The sequence below is a fragment of the Lissotriton vulgaris genome, chromosome 5 (assembly GCF_964263255.1).
Source record: "Lissotriton vulgaris chromosome 5, aLisVul1.2, whole genome shotgun sequence".
In the NCBI taxonomy this organism is placed as follows: Eukaryota; Metazoa; Chordata; class Amphibia; order Caudata; family Salamandridae; genus Lissotriton; species Lissotriton vulgaris.
This window is the reverse complement of record NC_141693.1, coordinates 1,463,767,268-1,463,789,224: the sequence shown is the minus strand read 5'-3', so window position 1 is coordinate 1,463,789,224 and position 21,957 is coordinate 1,463,767,268. Positions and strand designations below refer to the sequence as shown.

General features: G+C 43.9%; 1 protein-coding gene across 3 annotated transcripts in view; it reads left to right on the top strand.

Annotated features, from left to right (window-relative positions):
- RASSF5 (Ras association domain family member 5) overlaps nucleotides 1-21,957 on the top strand; it is a 448,324-nt gene that overhangs the window by 388,806 nt on the left and 37,561 nt on the right. For all 3 annotated transcript variants that reach the window (XM_086923412.1, XM_086923414.1, XM_086923413.1), the window contains one exon: nucleotides 6,743-6,853. In XM_086923412.1, coding sequence (XP_086779538.1) covers nucleotides 6,743-6,853 — 111 coding nt within the window. The remainder of the gene's footprint in view (nucleotides 1-6,742; nucleotides 6,854-21,957) is intronic.

Genomic DNA, 21,957 nt, shown 5'->3' with positions numbered 1-21,957 from the left:
CCTCCGTCACCTTTCTCTGTTGAGCACAAACATTGCTCATTGCTTAAAAGAGGGAACGTATTCATGCTGTCGGGTTGACCTTTTCTACTGACATGCTCTCTGCTATGGATCTGTGGAATGCGCTGGCTGCCAGCAAGGCAGGCGCTCTCCCTCAATCTCAGCAGCACATGATCAATAAAGGGAATCAGAGCAGGGTAAATGGTCCTGGCCTGTTAGGGCTCTTAGCGGGGCTCGAGCCTCCTTCAGCCAAGCTCGTGCTGCTCAGATTGATGGCACTGATTGATTGGCGGTCCCCTAGGCCCATTGATTGATTAGCAACTGCTGAGATCTCACTGGGCTGATGGAAGACAACAGGGATACTGAAGTTTCCTTATATCTCGAATTTTGTGTTTTAACTTCATATCCTTCAAACCTGTCAAAGGACGAGCGACATTATTTACCTTGAAAGATAGCGTATTTCTCAAATAATAAAACACAGAATCATTTTAGTTTTCAAACGCCCCTTTCTATATTCTTAACATTAAATGACCGACATACAATGTTGCAATACAACCAGATTGCCCCTCCTTAATCTTTCATTAGATTTTTGAAAAATCAGACGGTCACTATGAAAATAGAGTTGAAGAAAGTTCATCAGCTCATTCTTTGATGTCCAGTAAATAGACAAAACAGTTTGGGCCTTGAATTTACAGATAAAGGGCCTTCTTAGCTGTCCAGCGCTTTAAGGGGCATATTTACAAAGAATGTGGCAGAGCATGTGATTAAGCCTAGTAGCCTAACGACATGCTGTGTTACTTTAGAAACGCAGGGCTGCACCATATTCACAAGAATATCAGCCCTGCATTTACCCCCTGCGCTGGAGATAACTTCAACTGCCTAGAGCCAACGCAGGCACCCTTGCACTGTAGTTAGTGCAAGGGTGCCTGTGTTGAGGGGAAGGTCCTCCTTCTTTCACACAAACAATATTGAAATGCCGATTTGTAACTTCTAAGTGTGCTGCTTAATGCAGCACACATAGTAGTTGCAAAACAAGTATTTTTTTAAAAAACGATTGTTCATGTGCAGGAAGGGGGACCTTCCTGCATATAAACAATCATATGCAATTTGCTGTTTCTATGTGTGCTGCACAATGCAGCATACATGGAAACAGGTTCATTTTACTTTTGGTTTCCTAATGATGTAAGGCTTGGTCATATGACCTAAAAATAACACTTTTCATTGGTTTAGAACATTTTTTTCCCAAATGATGAAAAGGAAGAGCAAGTGACCAATAGGTTTTTACCTGAACAGCCAAGGAGGTCCCATGCCAAAGAAAGTTATATATGGCAATTTTTTTAATTTCCCCAAGGACAAAAAAAGGTAAATGCCCGGTACGTTACCTGCCTCATCTGCCAAAATGAACTGTCCAGAGGGACAGAAAAGAAATATAGCTATGGGAATTATACCATGCATCGGCATATGGAAAGATGGCACCCTATAAACTATAGTGCTGCACAAGTACGTGACCTACAGAATAACCCCCCACCTGTGGCCAGTACATCCAATCAAGAGGCAGTGACGGGACCAGAGGCGAGGGAGACGGTCCCAAATATACAGATGAACTTTGGGAACATGAAATTTACCTGTATTTTTTGCGGCAAATTAATTACCTATGGAGAGAGGAGTATAACTCTAATCAATACAGCTTTTGAAAATCATCAATGTACAAAACGCCCCAGAAAATAAATTATCTTTTTTTTTTGTTGCTCCTGTTGAGCCCTTTATAATGAATCATTTTCATTCCCCCCCCCAAAAAAACAAAAAAAATATAAAACCGTTCAAAAAATACAAAAAAACAAAAAAAATGTTCAGAAAAATAATAAAAAAATATAAAACAACAAAAATAATTTTAAAAAAAGTTCTTTTCAGAACTACCTCCCCTTTATAAGAAATTGCTAGAATGTTTAGCACTCTGGCAACCTCTATTTCTTTTGATTCGCTTCCCGGTTCGCGCTCCGGTACGCGAACCGGAAGCGAACTAAACATTTTTTTTTTTTTTTAAAAAGAAGAGTAAGTAAACAGAGAGTAATGTTAAAAGAAAGACAAATAGAGGGAGTAACACAGAGATACTGTTTAAAGAGGGACTGAGAAAAGGAGTGGAAAGAGTAGTGTAAGTAAGTAATAGAAAAAGAAATGAGGGAAGTAGCAAAGGCAGGAAACTGAGGGTTAAAGAAATGAAGCAGTGAAACTAATAAAAGTTAAATGTGATAGAGATGTAACGTAAAGAGTATCATCAGTGATGTCACTGACCATGTCATGAATGATGTAATATGTGACATCATCAGCAGTGGATTGCGAGTGCGCGATATATAGTTAGTGCAACTAACTATATATACGAATTTCAATGGTTTTGTGCGAGTAAAATAAGGTTTTGTAAATGCTAATCCCTAACTATATATGGTCTATAACCTATGGTTTTTTCTGTGAATTTTTAAGGTTTTGTAAATGCTAATTCCTAACTATATATGGTCTCTAACCTATGGTTTTTTCAGTGAATTTCAATGGTTTTTTTAATAGCAAATATCAAAAGCTGTAAAATGTATTCTTCTTTTAATGCAAAAATATATTTTATATGTTTGTAATATAATTTTTTTATTTATATATATTTTTTTATTTTTTATTTTTTTGTTTCGCTACCGGTCCGCGCACCGGGTAGCTTCCCGTTAGCTCAATTTGGTTCCGCGACCCGGTCCGCGAACCGGTAAACGTTCCGATAGCGCAACTACCGCGTTAGAAAACAACATTGTGACGCGTCGCATAAGCGCGACGTATCGCGTTGCCGCGTAATGCGTCTTATGACGCGCCGCGTTAGCGCACCCGGAAGCGCTCCGGAGCGCGAACCGAGGCGCGAAGCGCAGCGCCCCGGAAGCGCTCCGTGTGCATAGCGGGACGCGTAACGTAAGCATAACAGGTCATGTGACTTGTTCATAAAACTTTTCATTGGTTCATTTTACTTTTGGTTTCCTAATGATGTAAGACTTGGTCATATGACCTAAAAATAACACTTTTCATTGGTTTAGAACATTTTTTTTCCCCAAATGATGAAAACGCCCCACCTTTTTTCCTCACTCTGACTTTTATTTTTATGAGAGAAAGACCTACTTTCATTGCTTAGAAATGGCTTCATTGATTGCTGCAGCTGGTGGACCCCCACCACCTCCTAGGAAGAGAGGACCACCTCCTCAGGTTATCCTTGAGCAAGAGGAGGAAGAAGAGGAAGAAGAGGAAGAGGAGCAAGTGACCAATAGGTTTTTACCTGAACAGCCAAGGAGGTCCCATGCCAAAGAAAGTTATATATGGCAATTTTTTTAATTTCCCCAAGGACAAAAAAAGGTAAATGCCCGGTACGTTACCTGCCTGATCTGCCAAAATGAACTGTCCAGAGGGACAGAAAAGAAATATAGCTATGGGAATTATACCATGCATCGGCATATGGAAAGATGGCACCCTATAAACTATAGTGCTGCACAAGTACGTGACCTACAGAATAACCCCCCACATGTGGCCAGTACATCCAATCAAGAAGCAGTGACGGGACCAGAGGCGAGGGAGACGATCCCAAATATACAGATGAACTTTGGGAACATGAAATGTACCTGTATTTTTTGCGGCAAATTAATTACCTATGGAGAGAGGAGTATAACTCTAATCAATACAGCTTTTGAAAATCATCAATGTACAAAACGCCCCAGAAAATAAATTATCTTTTTTTTTTGTTGCTCCTGTTGAGCCCTTTATAATGAATCATTTTCATTTCCCCCCCCCAAAAAAAACAAAAAAAATATAAAACCGTTCAAAAAATACAAAAAATCTAAAAAAATGTTCAGAAAAATAATAAAAAAATATAAAACAACAAAAATAATAAAAAAAAGTTATTTTCCGAACTACCTCCCCTTTATAAGAAATTGCTAGAATGTTTAGCACTCTGGCAACCTCTATTTCTTTTGATTCGCTTCCTGGTTCGCGCTCCGGTACGCGAACCGGAAGCGAACTAAAAATTTTTTTTTTTTTTAAAAAGAAGAGTAAGTAAACAGAGAGTAATGTTAAAAGAAAGACATATAGAGGGAGTAACACAGAGATACTGTTTAAAGAGGGACTGAGAAAAGGAGTGGAAAGAGTAGTGTAAGTAAGTAATAGAAAAAGAAATGAGGGAAGTAGCAAAGGCAGGAAACTGAGGGTTAAAGAAATGAAGCAGTGGAACTAATAAAAGTTAAATGTGATAGAGATGTAACGTAAAGAGTACTAAACACTTACCTTATAATTGCCGTTAACTTAGTCACTTGTTATTTTTATACTTTTAATCTGTGTAAGAAAGAACAAAAATTTTTAAAATTAATAGAAGGTAGTAAAAGATGAGTGAGCATGAGACAAGATGAATCCACCAATCACTGCTACTGAACCATTAGCACTGAAACTCCACAGTTTTTTTTCTTTACAAACTCCTACTGTTTCAACTGCCATTTCATTCCCACACTTCATCTGACTGCAGCAGAACCTCCTCTCACCATGTTTTCTGTCTGGATTGTTGGACATAGTTACATCCACTGGGCTCACAGGTATGCTGATAACAGAAATTTACACAACCTCAATTTACAAAACGTGGAAATCAAATGGATTGGGCAAAGAGGATTGAGATGTCACCAATTGATACCATGGGTGAAAACCTTTTTGCATTTGCCAAACACTGACCTCATAATAGTGCACTGTGGAGGAAATGATTTGGGCACTTTGACTGGGGTAGGTCTGGAAATGCTCTTAAAGGAAACCTTTGAGCAATTAATGGCACTTTTTCCTCAAACTGCCTTGGTATATTCCAATATATGCCAAAGACAAAAATGGAGGTGGTCCAATCAATTTTGTCCACAAATTGAGAAAGCGAGGAAGCATGTAAATAAGTGTGTTTCAGCTTATATGAGAGATCATGGAATGGGCGCCATCTACAACAATAACTTGTGTTACTACATGCAAGATATCTACAGAGGAGATGGTGTGCACTTCTCAGATGAGGGAAACAGAGTTTTCATACAAAATTTAAGACTGTGTATTGGTACCTACTTATAAGTACCTAGAACTTACACAGAACACAAAAGCTCTTTTCAGAGCTACCTTAACTATAATTACTCTTTCCAAATTTCGAATGTACCTTTTTTCACTAATTTTCACTTATGTTCGCTTCCCGGTTCGCTACCCGGTTCGTGTACCGGCAGCTAACCGCGCGAAAAATTCAAATTTTTTTTTATTCCAACATATATGAGCCTCCTCAGCCACCCTCAGAAAACCTAGGGGGTCAGGATACGTCTCCCGTGCCCCCTTATACCCATTTCCCACATTGTTTTTCCCCCATCTTGTGATTAAATTCCACCGAAACACAAAATGGCGAACTCCCGTTACGCTACCGGTGAGCGACCCACGGGACCCTTTAATAACCCCAACATCATTCCTAGGGGGTCAAGAGGGGTCTACCTTGCCCCCTTTCATTAAATTCCCCCTTCGCTTTTCTCCTCCTCTTGTCTCTCGATCCTACCGAGAGACAAGATGGCGGCCGGTCCGGACTGTTTAGAATGTTGACAGACACCGGAGAGCCAATCAGCTTCACTTCGCGAAGTTCCGTTACGCGTCAGGTACGCGAACCGGGGTGCTAACCGGAGCGCTGTCACAGATATATCTGTTTTTTAAAACGTTAATTTCTCAAAATCCACTGGAGCACATTTATTGAGACATAGCAAAGGCACGTCGGGCAAACCATATCTGCAATTTTGCCAAGTTTTGTGTAAATCCATTCAGCCGTTCAAGCTAAAAGTGAGTCCAACCGCCCTATGGAAAACTCAATGTTAAAAACACGTTTTGGGACCCCCCTTTTTTCTCGGCCCCCACTTCACGAAACCCCACACAAACTTTCAGGGGACGCTCAGAAACAAAATGTGCCATTTTCCTGAAAATTTCAGCCAATTCCGTCCACAAACGCCAAAGTTGTTCCACATAGAATTTTCAGAAATCCCATAGGAAAAAAATCCTAACTATATATACCTACTGGCGACTGCCAGTAGGTAATATATATATATATATATATATATATATATATATATATATATATATATATATATATATATATATATATATATATATATATATATATATATATATATATATATATGTATGTATGTATATATATATATATATATATATATATATATATATATATATATATATATATATATATATATGTATAGAGAGATAGAGAGAGAGAGAGAGAGAGAGACAGTGCTAATAACATAAATGCTTGCTATTCATGTTTGATCTTTTTGACGTGTAACAAATACGGTCCAAAACCTTACCACAAACAAATTATGTAGTCTCACTACAGATACATCCATTCAAATAAGCTAACCATTAAAAGCACAGTAAGCTCCAGTGTTCACATTGTTCCAGAAAACACTACAGTCACAAGGAACGCACATCTGGGTAAGGGACCAGGCTGGAATTGCTATGCCAAATACAAGTCTGATATGCTGTACAGCATATACGACCTTTAAAAATGTTACCAGACCTTAGTGCCCTACCCTCTTTCTCCCTACTGTCTGCAAACTGAATTCCACTTGTGTTTAACCCAAAGCTCGGTGTCTTGAGAAGAGTCTGAGAAACTCTATAATTCCAAAAAATACAGAGAAAGTTTCTAATCAGCATCTCTCTCGTCTCGTTTCAGAATGGATCAACAGATGTGCAGGAAAGACCCAAAGAGCCATCTTTGCAGGAGATCAAACAGAGGATCGACACCTTCAACTCCAAAGTCACAAACTGCCTGATTATGAAAATGGTAGGTTGAGGTACGGGGAGCATGAAGAATGTGGAAGGTTAAGGGAATCCTGTTTTTATTGATGGTTTGGGAATTTCAAGGAAGATAGGGAATTTAATGCATGTAACGGATGTCCAGTTATTCCTCACATTGATTATTTCCCATTCACTCCTAGTTTCCTTCACATCAAAACTTGGAATGATTTTACATCTTGTCGTACATTTTCAGGGTTGTCTTTCAGATCGCTCCTAAATACAATCAGGCTTATCTCTCTCAATTGGTGCACTACTAGTATTTGAAACCTATTTAGAGACAGATTTGACCACTTATTTCTTCTTTTAATATCACACATGCTATTGAAGCGCTCATCATTTTTAAGGCCTGGGCACAAACAGTTCAAGCTGTCTGGAACACCTCATGTCATCATCTGTCCCAAAAAACTCATATATATGTATCACACAGGGGGGATCGCCACTATGTAGTTATAATTAGGTCCGCGCTTAAATATGAAGAACATTTTTTGTTTTGTTATTAACTTTGAGGTCATTTGATTTTTTTTTTTACTGGTATTCAAATGCACAAAAAATGTATCTGTAGATATTAATGCTATAAGCAATTTATTAAATCTTGAATACCTTTCAAAAGAATGTTTGGTCATAATCTACTATAATGAGATGTACCTGTTAAATAAAACATCTGTTAAAGAATTTTACTTTCTGTTTTTGCCATCACGCTCCCTTGCCCTCGCAGTACTTCGAACCCTGGTCCACGCGCAGCTGAGTAAGGGCTGACGCGATCGGACACAGGGATTGCCGCCATCTTGGGGGTGGAAGTCGGGTAGCGCTCCAGCTTCGGGATGCCTCCTACTACTCCCCACCAGTATATATGGAAATCCAGTTCCCGTGCCCGCAGCGAGCGCGACAAAGGCACGCCGAAGGTGCGCCAAAGGAAAGCCCGTCTGCGCCCGTCCGCGCCAAGTCCGCGACAGGTGCAGGAAGGGCTGGTCAATCTCATCCTTCCCTATCATACCAGGTGAGTGATCTTAAGAACATTAACACGGGAACCGGTTGTCCTTGCAAGATCGACCTGGACAAAATAAAAGGGCCATTCTCATGTAGATCTTTCATTGGAACTCGCCCTGGTTTGGAACTCGCCCTGGTCCCCAGTGAAGACAAAAGTTCCCCCAATCAATGCCATTCCCAATACCCCGATTTTTAAAGGGGAATTGATTAATGCACGGTCCATGGGTAACCATAGTCAGGATATAAACGATCTTATCCTGGAATTGGAGTTAGACTGTCTTTTTATAACCCAGACATGGCTGACTGAGAATAGTAATCCAGATTTAGCAACAGCTCTTCCATCCGGATATACTATCTTCAGGCAGGACAGATTGAAGGGAAGAGGAGAAGGAGTGGCAGTGGTGCTTAGAAACCACATAAAATGCCACACCTTCAATTTAGACCCCCATAAAGGAGTAGAGGGACTTGGTTTTTCCATTAAGCTAAATGAGTCCACCTCCTTCTCAGGCGGCTTGATTTATCGCCCCCAGGCAGTGCAACTGTGTTTTTAGAATCATTAAGTGACTCTCTAGGGCAGCTCCTTCTTCGCTACCCACACTTTACACTATTGGGAGATTTCAATTTACAGCTTGAGTCCAAGTCTGACACACTAGCATTAAATTTTTATCAGACTTTAGAGATCTTCAACCTGCAGCAAAGAGTTATACAGCCCACACACCTAGCAGGACACACCCTTGACGGGATATGCACCAACTTTCCCCTTCTAGAGACCCAGATACTCATCCCACAAATCTGGTCATAGCTTAATTCCTCTTCACATTCAGGCAACACGTCCTCAATTACCAGCAAAATCTAGCCAACATCCAGCAAACCATATCAATTGGACACTGGTAGAGAATAATTTTACGCTCAATCCAATCGCCCAGGCACAGATCCCCAATATGTCTGGAGATTTAATACTGGACTTTAAATGCTTTCATAATTGGATGCAACAGGAGATTAAAACTCGGGTACCTCCTAAACGTTCCCCGGGAAGGGGGAAAAACGGGAAGATAAACGCCCCGTGGTTTACATCAGAGCTAGCTAAAGTCCATCTATTATGGAAAAAAAAAACGTAACTGGTGTAAAACTTATGATCCTATAGATAGAAGCCTCTATATTCAGCAAAGGAAACTCTACCTCCACGCCATTAAAATCGCTAAGATGGATTTCTATATTAACGCCATCAATGAAGCCAAGCAAAAACAAAAAATGGTGTTCTCCATTGTTAAAGCCTTTACTCATCCAAGAGCCTTACAGCCGGAAATCCCACCTTCCTTAGAATTCTGCAACCAGATTGCGGACTTCTTTGAGGAAAAAATTGTATTAATACAAAAAGATTTTCCACCACCTCATCGATCTCAGACACCCGTCCTATTGGACCGTGGAGAGAACTTGACGGATTGTATCAGAGCCTTTACTCCGGCTACACTCTCCCTAACTCGGGAAGTAATCTTGGCATGTAAATCAGGCGCTCCCTCTGATTCATGCCCCCCTCGAATTCTCCATCAACTAATTGATGTTGTCAATCCCATTATAAACGGCATTGTAAATACTTCCCTCAGCACAGGGGTTGTACCAGAAGAATGGAAACAGGCGATCGTGAAACCCCTCATGAAAAAACTTAACAAATCTACCACAGATCTTGCAAATTTACGCCCAATCTCGCTCCTCCCAGTTCTGGGTAAGATAACTGAACAGGTGGTTTATAGACAACTAAAAAGCTTTGCAGAAACGCATAATATTCTCTATCCCCAGCAATCGGTTTTCCGTCCACACCATTCTACGGAAACGGCACTGATTGAACTCACCGACTCTATAAAACTACTTCAGGACGAAGGGAAGAACGCCCTCTTGATCTTATTAGACCTCATGGCGGCGTTCGATACCATCTCCCACTCTATACTGATAGATAGACTTAGAGATATCGGAATTGCAGATGTAGTACTAGATTGGATAATCTCCTTTTTAACAGACAGATCCCAAACCATTTCCTTGGGTCCTTTCCTTTCTAAGGAAAAAAAGGTGCAATCTGGAGTCCCTCAGGGCTCTATTTTGAGCCCATTATTGTTTAATATATATATGGTCCCCCTCATTTCCTTAATTGAGTCATACGGCATACTAGTGACATTGTGTGCCGATGACACTCAACTCATTGTACCCCTTGAAAACAATTCTACTGACGCCGAGCAAAACTTAAAGAAGTGCCTCAGGGATGTCTTCCGTTGGATGGATCACAACCACCTTAAATGCAACGCTAATAAGACAGAAATTCTCCCTATAGGGAAAAACCCCCTATTCTGTCCTAGTAAATGGTGGCCAGAGGACTCCCCCGTGCCCCCACAAACTGTGGTATCAGCCAAAAATTTGGGCGTCCTATTTGATGCCGAATTATCCTTTGACCAGCATGTCAAGAATGTGGCAGGAAGTTGTTTCAACATCATTAAATCCTTAAAAAAGTTTTTCGACTTCCTCCCCACTGACTCCAGAAAGGCGGTGGCAGTGGCCTTAATCCTCGCACGCCTTGAGTACTGCAACGGATTGATGGCAGGCGCAAAAAAAGCCACACTGAAAAACTCCAAGGCGTACAACATGCAGCCGCAAGACTTGTACTGAAGTTACCCAGGAGATCTTCAGCCTCGGCCGCCCTGAAGACCCTCCATTGGCTGCCGCTACATAAGAGGATACTGTTCAAAATCTTAGTCATCCCTTTCATGCATTCAATTGCACATGCCCGAAGTACCTCATCAGGCGATACCCTCACTACAATCCTTCTAGGACCCTAAGATCTTCAGGCCAAAATTTGATTAAGTTGCCGAAATTCAACTATAAAACTAAAGGAGGCAAGACCCTTTCTTTTTTGGGTTCTAAAGCTTGGAATGCAATACCCAAGAATCGAAATTTGCCTAGCATAGTAACGGTAAGTTTCAATTCTATTAAGGACACGGAGGCGAGGATTATCCTTTTCTCTATTCAAAAGTTACCGCATAGCAGCCAGAAAAGCAATAAACATGGAAAAATATCACATAATACCCAACATCGGGTTAATAAGAGCAACAGAAAAAATCAGAACACATTCAGGGAACTCCATATCCCATCAGTCCATGTTCATAGTCCTTCTACAGTGTCCACAATCATTAAGGTTGGGCGTCCATCTTGTGGTCTCTTCCTCTTTCTTCGCGCGAGACACGCCACATCATCAACGGTCTTGCTTTGCGCCATCATTACCTAGCAGGAAAAACACAACAGCGTGAGCGTTGCCATTCCGCCAGAGGAAAAAGACCAAACCTGAAAGAACAACACTCGTCACCAGAACAAGTCTTAATGATTGCATTTAAAGATAAACTGCTTACTTACACCAATACGGGGAGGGATCTCCGCAGGAAGTTTGGGTGGGATAATCCTCGCCTCCGTGTCCTTAATAGAATTGAAACTTACCGTTACTATGCTAGGCAAATTTCGATTCTATGTCAGTACCGGAGGCTTCAAATTATGCTTGTTCAAAGCTGATTAACCACCAAACTTGCAATATCCACCACAGGCTTAAAATAAAACCGCTTGAAAGTGGAATCCGAGGACCAGTCCGCCGCATGCATCAGGTCCTCCAAACGTGCTCCCAAGGAGAAAGCTTTCGAGGCCATGGCACCTCTAGCAGAATGAGCTCCAAATTGTTTAGTATCAATGCCAGCTTCTTGGAGCACCCACTGCACCCAACGGGCGATAGTGGGGGAAGACACCGCCCTCTGCGGTTTTCGAAGAGCAATGAGAAGTTGCCTCTTGCCCGGAGGGCGAAATTCCACTGTCGCGTCCTCATATGTCTTCAAACACTGCACAACACAAAGCTTGGGAACATCCACAAAGGCGGATACGAGATGGACCTCGAAGCGGACTTTGTACGGCGCCCCACTGTAAACGTAACCCCTTCAGGGGAAAACATCCGTGCAGAGATATCCAAGGCACGCACATCAGAAACCCGGCGACAGGACACTAAACACAAAAGCATAGCCAACTTTGCCGATAACTCTTTCAGTGAAAGATAGTGATTGTGCTGCCAGGAAAGAAAAAGGTTTAAAACCACATTCATGTCCCACAAGACGGAATACCTCGGCTCCGGGGGTAAAGAAAGAAGTACACCCCAAAGAAGCCTTCAAACCTAGGGATGCTCCCGACAGGGGCCCCATCCAGTAGTTCATGCGCTGCTGAGATCGCCGAACGCATTGCATTAATAGTCCTGTAGGCCAGCCCATCCGCCGCCAGCTCCGCTAGGAAGTTTAAGATAGGAACGACACCTGCGACCAGGGGATCAGGTCCCGTCGAAGACACCAACGAACCCATCTGGACCAAGCCGAGCGGTACCTCTTTGTTGTACCCGAAAGGTTCGGGAGCGACCAGCGTCTCCTGAAAGCCGCCACGCCATGAGGCGGAGAGAATCCTGCATGAGAAGGAGACGAGGAAACCAGGAGAGTAGGATTGGAGAATCCCAAGAAAGTACCAGAAGAACCGGAAACCAAACTTGCGACCTCCACCAGGGCGTCACCATCACCACGTCCGCTTTCTGGCGGCGAAGATGGGCCGCTGACATCACCACCATCGAAAACGGTGGGAAAACGTAGGGCTTTACCCGACTCCAGTCTTGGAAGAACGCATCAGTTGCCTCCGCCAGGGAATCCGGTCTCCAACTGAAAAACCTCGGCAACTGGAAATCGAGGCGGGACGCAAACAGATCCACCAAGAATGGGCCCCACATGGTCTCTAACCACTGAAACACCCGCGCGTCCAGCTTCCAGAGACTTGAATCCCGCAGGTACCTCGAATGCCAATCCGCCACCTGTTTGGCCTGGCCCAGGAGGTACTCTGCCGTCACCGAGACCTGATGGGCTAGGCAGTAATCCAAAAATCCTTCGCCAGATCTGCCAAGGCCCGCGACCGAGGGCCGCCCAGGTGGTTGACATAGCGGACCGCTGAGATGTTGTCCATCCGTAAGAGTACACATGACTTTGTCGAGTCCATGGTCCAGCAACGGACCGCAAAAGAGCCCGCCAGGAGCTCTAGACAATTGATATGGAGCTGTTGCTCCTCTAACGACCAACCGCCGCCTGGGGAAAAATCCCTGCAGCGGGCGCCCCAGCCTGTTCTGCTGGCGTCCGACTCTATTATCAAGTCCAGAATCGACCCGAATATTGCCCGGCTGTTCCACGCCTCCATATGGGAGAGCCACCAGGACATTTCTCCTTTTACTTCCTCCGACAGAGGAACCAACTGCTCGTAAGTCAGGCCCCTTCTGAGGTGGTAAGCCTTGAGGCGCTGCAGGGGCCGATAATGAAGTGGCCCCGGAAAGATTGCCTGAATCGAGGATGAAAGAAGCCCTACTACCCTGGCAATCTGTCGTAGGGACGTGTGAGACTTGGCAATCGTCTGGTGAAGCACGTGCCGGATCCTGGCCATCTTCCGAGAAGGAAGGCTCAAAGACGCCTGCACCGAGTCCACCACGAACCCTAGGAACACCATCTTTTGGGAGGGTGTGAAGACGGATTTGTCCTTGTTGACAATGAAACCCAGACCCTGCAAGAGAGAAATTGTCTGGTCGAGTTGAAGCACCAACTTGTTGGGACATTGGGCCATAAGCAGAATGTCGTCCAGATAGACGATCATCCGAATGCCTTGACTCCGAAGGACCTCCACTGCTGGGGGCAGCAGCTTGGTGAAACACCAGGGGGCTGAGGAAAGTCCGAACGGAAGGGCCGTGAATTCGAAAATCTGGTCCCGCCAGAGAAACTGTAGGAATCGACGGTGAAGCGGGTGTATGGGAACCACCAGATAAGCGTCCTTGAGGTCCAACCGGACCATCCAGTCGTTGGGCAAAAGCACATCTCTCAGGAGGTGAATACCCTCCATCTTGAAGTGGTTGTACACCAACCAGCCGTTGAACTCCCGAAGGTTTATAACGGGCCTCTTGCCCCCGTCCGTCTTTTCCACTAGGAAAACATTGCTGAGGAAACCTGAGGGGTGTCTCGTTGATTGGCAAATGGCCCCTTTGCATAACAGCTCTGAGACCTCTTTGTCGATCAACCGCCCATCTTCTTGGGAGACAACAATCGGGTGAGGCGCGCTCGCCTGGAAGGGCTGATCGTAAAACTCTATACTGAAACCTCGCACAGTCTGAAGAACCCAGGCGTCCCTCGTGATGGCCGCCCAGGCCGCTGGGAAATAAGCCAATCGCCCTCCTATTAGCACTCGGTCCGGAGGGATTACACTCACCGTGGGAACTATTGTTTCCTGCGTCGTTCCTGAAGCCACCTCTTCCACGAAACCATTGGCCTTTGGTGGGATAAAAGTTGTTGTAGTTGGCCGAGGAGTTGTACTGGCCTCTGCCGGAGCCTTGTCCCTTATTGGGTTGGTTCTGACCGCCACGGCCGGTTCTGAGTACCCTACCACGACCGCCCCCCCCCTTGAAAAACGCTGTTGAAACACCCTCTTGATGGCGGACTGGGCCTTGTCTAGGGAGGAAAAGGTGGAAACAAACTTCCCCAGCTCTTTTATGAACGGGTCGCCAAACAGGCCGCCTTGCGCCACCGCTCCCGCCTCTGAAGAGGCCAGATCCCCTAACTTGGGATCAAGTTAAATGAGCAGCGAGCGCCGGCGTTCAGTAGAGAGCGCGCCGTTGGCGTTGCCCAGGAAAATGACTGCCCTCTGTGCCCAATTAGATAAAACGTCAGGGGCTATTGTAGAGCCCGACGCCTTGGCCTCCTCCGCCATATCTAAGATCTTCGTCAGGGGGCCTATGGTATCTAGAAGCTTATCCTGGCACGACCACCAAGAGCGGTCGGTGCCCTTGCAAGGGTCCTTCACAAATTTTGCCATAAAGGTGACCATCTTACCGTCCAGTTCCGGAGTCATGGCCACCTTCCCTTCCAGTGTCGGACGCAGACATTCTCCCCGCAGGCAACTACGTGCCTCCTTCTCTAGAGGCTTGCGGAGGCGCCCCGCCCCAAACTTCGCGACCTGGTCGCCCGGCGTCCAGGCGGCCGACCTCGGATGGATGATATCGTCCGGGTCCAGCATGCCTGAGGCGTCCTGGGACAACTCAGTCGAAGTACCGGACGGACGCCAAGACCGCACTGAATCCTTGTCGTCATCGGTGTCCGCAGGGGAGAGCCCTCCATGAGAGGAAGGGGCTGTCCCCATCTGCACCGAAGGGCTCGGGCCGGGAGCGACGCCGGGGCAGGGGCAGTTGCCTTAGCTAAAAACGCATCCCTTAGGCGTTCGAAGGTGTCCTTATCCACACCCGGCTCACCCCCCGAGCCACCGTCCCTACAGACCTTCTTGGGTGCTGGCGGGTGTCCCTCCCCGGGGGACTGGGAACCCGCAGGGGCACCCACTGGTGCGGGAGCCAGCTTTGCGCACTCCTCCACAATACGGGCCGAGAGCCGATCCTCCATAGGCCCCACTATCTCCTGCAAACACCTGTAGATAGATTGATCCACTGCATCATAAAACTCATCATCCCCCAAATACTGGTGGGTCTCCTCCTCCTCTACATAATACTCTTCCGCCATGCTTGCCTACTTGCTATGCTGCGGGAAGGGCGGAAAGTTTTAACTGGCACTAGGGACCAGGAATATGGGCCAACCGAAGGCTAGCAAAGGTTTTTGTCACTGGCAAGCCAGGGAGTCTAGGGGCAGCACTCAACCTAGCTCGCAGACCCTCTTAGCAAAGACCGGGTCAAAGCCGCCTCCCTGTGCGCTTGCTAAGGTAAACGCTGGCAAGCGGACTAACCGCCAAGAGTGCTGGAAGGTACAGCCCGAAGGCGTCAATCGCGGTAATCCGCAAGTACAGATCCGTTAAGGGCGTAAATCAAAATTGTGGCAATACAACCCAACAGGGCGTCAAGGTGAGGCGGCAGAGGAAAGGCTCCGGCGTGGCTCTCTTCCTCAGCGCGGCTCTCGTCTGACGGGGAACCACGCTGAGGAGGAAAGAGGTCCGACGCCTCCCTCTAGTGGCGAGGAGGCAATACCGCAACTCTCGGGGACAGTCGCGTCAGGGGCGAAACGTCCCCGCGACAAAAGTACAAGGGCTCTGAAAGATAAACGTGTACAAGAATATCAATGTAAAGCCCCTAAGCCAAATTACAAATATACAGTGCCTAGAACCCAAAATACCCCCACATTGCAATAACGAGGGAGAGCATAGGAAAAAAGCACTTAACTGGCTGTGAAGCAGCGAAGACAGAGGAAGAGACCACAAGATGGACGCCCTACCTTAAGGATTGTGGACACTGTAGAAGGACTATGAACATGGACTGATGGGATATGGAGTTCCCTGAATGTGTTCTGATTTTTTCTGTTGCTCTTATTAACCTGATGTTGGGTATTATGTGATATTTTTTCCATGTTTATTGCTTTTCTGGCTGCTATGCGGTGACTTTTGAATAAACAGCGGAGAAAGAAAAGCATAATCTGAAGCCTCCGGTCCTGACTTTGAATCTCAGATTCCTAAGCCAGGAAAGCCAGTTTAGGAAGCAACTGAAAACATGGATTTATACCCTTGCAGATGACTATGTAATGGCTGCCATCTAGTTTACCTATCACAACTCTTGCATACTGTTTATCTAGCGCCAGGATGCTCCTTTCGGAGCGACAGCTGCGCTTTACAAACACACAATACAATACAATACAATTTTAAGTCAACATCTTCACATCTATTCAATAATCAACGATAAGCCACCCCTTTGCAATTTGTAAAAGTAGCCTATTCATAGTCCTGAAATGACCAGAAACAATGTTTACAATTATACAGGGGCTTAAACTATCTGTAAGAGACTCACTGAAACATTATACATTCTTTAACAATGCACGTCACAAAATTTTCACCTCATTTCTAGTATTAACCATCTGCACTTTATAAATCTCTAGTTTATATAGAAATTGTTTATAGCACAACATAACAATCCTTTAGCATTAGTATGTACACATAAATCCACAGGTGAATAATGTATTATAAACATATTTTTTGCAAGAGGCCTTTGATTTGAGACACCATCTATTTGAAACGCATCTCAGCAACTCACGCTACTTTGTTTAAATGCAGTACTGCTTACAGTTAAATTTCCACTCGTAACCAAAGTGCACACCAAATACGTTTTACCATACTGAATCACACTTGTCTTTAGGACTGCACTATTTCTCTTTTGAACATGCACATATGAAATAATTAAATGAATTCGTACTTGTATAGCGCACTTATACCCTGCGGTGTCTTGGCGCTGTACGCATACCGCTGTGGAACCCTTCCTGGCTTTTCCCTGTGAAATGCCCACTCCTGGGCACCCCCAAGGTGAAGCCAGGCATCCCAGCGCTGTTGGGGCCGTTGTGGAGATTAAGCAAGCTATTGCCTAGAGTTACAGAGTAGGACCCATGATTAGAATAGGCACCGAGGCGAGAATTATCAGGTCCGAGGAAATTGAGCCCAAGACCTGCCGATGCGGGAAATGAACCCTGGTCCCAGGCCAGACCTATGCATCAGGGTCTGCCGCTCTAACCATTGAGCCACACTTCTCCATATATTTACATACAATCAGTCTACGCTCTGCATGATGGTGGGCCTTATAGTACCTACAGTTATCTATCTGTTTATAGAGAAATTTGAGGAGCAGGATCTTGGATTATGTCCTTAGTGATGTCTTCAGTGATGTCATTTGAGATGTCATCAGTGATGTTATGAAATATGTCATGAGTAATGCAATGTGGTAAGTAAGTAACTAACTAACTAAAGTTTGTTAATGCAATATGTGAGGTCATAAGCAGTGCAAACAGCTTGCAAGTTATAGTTTGCTCAGCAAACTGTAACTGGTGAAATTCCGTTTTTTTTTAAATAGTTTTTTTTTACAAATTATTATTTCTTCACCTAACTATAACGTCACTTTAACCTTTGTTTTTTTCAGTGAATATATATATATATATATAGATAGATAGATAGATAGATAGATAGATAGATAGATAGATAGATAGATAGATAGACTCATGACAGATAGATAGATAGATATTTACAGCAGTTGTTTTCTATGTGTTTGTGCCTCTTAGTTGGGACGCCCATCAAGGCCATTGGATTTTCTGGATGGGTACATTATCCCAGTTTCATTACCATTAGGTTTTGTTGATGGGGCTCAAGAAGCATTTTAAATAGATTAGAACCATTGTGTGTTCTTTAATGATTTCACTTTGCTGACGTTATGTTTTCATTACAGCTTTGTGGATTTTTCTGTTTTTTCAGAAGTGCTTGCTGAGTGGATGCTTGTTATCAAGACACAGTGCTATTCACTAGCTGCTGTTGAAGTTTCCTTTATTTTAATTTGTTGTCATAGTGCCATGTTGGATTTACAGCTTATTTTGTTCTCAAAGTAAACATGTGCATGCTTATAGGGTTTCTTAAAGATGCACCATATTGCCTAATTATGGGGTTTTCTCGTCAGGACAGCAGGACATTATGCACAAAGTAGCCAAACTATTTCCAAATTCTTCCCCTAACAAAAAGCCAGACATTGGCTTTGCCAATGCTTGTTAGGCTTGAAGATGAAAAAATTCTACTTTCACCTTCTTTCAGTCCCATTTTAAGCCACCGCGAATTCTGCGGCTCCATCAATAGTGACATTGACATTTAGTAGATCCCTATGGGGAGAGTAAGGGAGGTTCAACCTCAAGTGTATCAAGTGTGAATTCTGCGGCTCCATCAATAGAGCCATTGACATTTAGTAGATCCCTATGGGGAGAGTAAGGGAGGTCCAACCTCAAGTGTATCCTCCAAAAACTACACAACGCGAAAAGGGGCACTTGAGGGCATTGAAGCAAAAAATGGGCCAATTAGTTTTTTTTTACTTCTGCAACCTGTGAGTAATCAAATGATTTTTAAGAGGTTGTCTTCTTCAACTTAGCGAGGCTTGCGTCATCATTTGATGACCTCTCACACTGGGGTAGGAACAATGCTTCCCTTGGCGGACTCGACCAAGGGAAGCTAATCTAACTCTGGGAGTTCTTACAATTCTATGCTCAGGACAAAACACTGGGTCCAGTTTTTTGTAGGCAGGAGAGAATATAAAATATACCTAGAAGTATACTCAAACTATTCTTTTTTCGGCGAGTACCTCTGGTATGTTTAAAAACACGAAAAAAGGGTGTTCATATAGTGAAATACAATGAATCACCTCACCTAAGATCTTTTTGTTACCAACATGTTTTGACATCTATAAAAGCCTAAAAGGCTGAGGGTCTTCTTCAGGGGAATAAACTACAAGGCAACGGTGTACATTCAGACCACAATAGAACCCTACCGGTCCCTCTGTTAATTCTGCAAAATCCCAGTCATATTAAACTACGGGCACCATGGAAAAGTGTGGGGAACGCCTCATCTATAGTCACACATTTGTCAGAAGGAAGGCATCAAAGAATCACCTATTGGGGTCCTGTCCACTACCTTAATGTCCCATAATGTATTTCACTATATGAACCACCCTTTGTTAGTGTTTTTAAACATACTAGAGGTACTTGCCTAATAAAGAATACGTTGAATATATCTCTAGGTATATTTTATATTCCCTCTTGCCCACAAAAAACAGGATCCAGTGTTTTGTCCTGAGCATGAGTTTGTAAGAACTCCCAGGGATACATTAGTTTCCCACGGTCGATTCTGCAGGGGTGGTATTGTTCTTACCTTGGTGTGAGTGGTCGTCAAATGATGAAGCATGCCTCGATAAGTTGAAGGTGAGACAACCACTCAAAAGTCATTTGGTGACCCACAGCTTGGACAAGTAAAACAATAACTAATTGACTCATTTTTTGCTTTAATAACCTCAAGTGCACCTATTTTGTGTTTGCCATTGACTTTTAAACACGTTTTCTTTGTACATAATAAATTGCACTAGCTCTCGATACATTGCAGAATTCTATTTAAATTCTGCTACATCACCTTCAGGCCACTTAGCCTGTTGTGAAAGAAGCTTTAGGTTGCTGTGGATTCAGGACTTACCAAAGACCAGGATATGCCACAGCTCACCACTCTCAATTTCGCTTTGAAAAGTTTTTTAACCAGGCTGTTGATTCCACAATTTAACGGTAGGGTAAATCTTTGCCTGTTGACATCCATTTTCTGCCTTCCCTGCTGTAGTTTCAAATGCCGTTAAAAGGAAATTTCATTAAACTGAATTCTTATATGTTTTGTTCCTATTTTACTAGATTTTTATGCACCCTTATTGACGCCACCTATTTTCTTTGTTTATTCTTTTCTTTTTTGAATGTCAATTAACTGAATGCAATTACCCCTTATTTATTGTCACATTTTATTTACAGTGCTCCATTTTATTTTAAAGATTTTGAATATATTTGTCAACATTTTAGTATGCAGCATCTGTGCCAAAATAAGATAAGATTAATGAAAAGAATTAAAGAGAAAAAAAGGAACAGTACTCACATTGCTAGTGCACATACAATCAGAAATGAAGAAGTATATGTTTCCACAATAACCATGTATGACCAAATCATTTGTAGTGTTGTATAAGTGTACAAACTATCACACAATCAGCCTCTTCATTGTGAACAGGGTTTATTTCTTCAAACCCCCGCTTATGGCACATACAATGTTCTGACAAAAGGCTATAGTCATTGTGTAAAGGAGTTTGGTGTCCCTTTGTGGACCCTTTTATAATATTATAGCGTGCACTGTTACTACTTTATTTCCCCAGGAGTGTCTAGGTGTTTCCATTTTGTCCCTTGTCATCCGTGGACATCAGGTAACGATTCAGTAGAATCCAAATGCGCTTAGGACTAGACGTTATAGGTAAGGTTTCTGCTTATGTGTCCATAGTGTTATTGCAGTTTAGAACGTCCCTTGACCAATCAAATATTTTGGGCAGAGGCCCTTTACGACATCTCAAAACTATTTTCCTTTTGGATAATAAACAGGCCAAGCCCACAAACCATTTCTCAAACTTTGGTATGTTTTTTACAAACCCTATGAGCGCCAGAACTGCGGGGAGCTCAATGTGTTGATAGGCCATTTTGTTCAATTCCTGGAATATTTTTTTTTTTAAAGTAATTTTTATTGTAGACATACAGCGCTTAGACCAGGATACATATAGTCATATTATTTCTGTGACTTATTATCATCAATCATTCTTTGTCATGATAAACACAGCCTATGGGCCCACAACCCGGAGGTCGGGCGGCAGCAAATGGTCAATCTGAGTTTTGTCTGGTTGCGACATTTAGGATCATTTGTTTTCGCATTAAAGTGTGCATGTCTACTTTTCTCTCCTAACTTAACTGAACTATATACCCCCCCTTTACCCCGTCCCTGAATAACGCCATGCCCCCCCTCCCCTCCCCCCTCCACCGCCCGCTCATAGGGTCTCGTGTTATAATATCCTAGGGTGTGACTTGAAACTTGCCAATGTCTAAGTGTGTGCTACGCTTGGTAATTCTTGGTTCCCGTCTGAGCTGAGGGACTCCTCTTCTTCCGTAAGCATGTTATCCCTAAGGGCCTGTACTAACGCCTCCCAGGCTGTCGCCAACTCTAACGCTCTAGGGCCAGGGTTTCTACGCGCTAGCTGGTACCTGTGCGTGCTGTCGCAAGCTGCCCATTTGAGGAATTCGTTGTACCATCTCCTGTGCGTTGGGCCTGTTTTCGCCTTCCGCTGTCTGGTTATCTCCCTTTTGGCTATCATCAGTCCCATATCCACGAACTTACTGGAGGTTTTGTTTTCGGGCGTGTGAGGGAACCAATGCAGAAGGCAGACCGCCGAGTCGAAGTCAATGGCTCTTTCCTTCACTTCTTTCAGGGTCTCTCCAATGGCCTGCCAGTATTCCCGGAGGGCCGGGCAAGACCATAGCATATGTTCCAGCTCCGCCCTGTCCGTTGTACAGCGAGGGCACGCCGACTCCGCCACCCCAAAATATTTCTTCATTCTGCCCGGGGTCATGTAGGCCCTGTGCAGCACGTAGTAATGGATGAGTTGGAATCTCGCGTTCCTCGTACTATTACGGGCTCGGCGCACAAGCCGGGTCCAGGTCGTGTCAG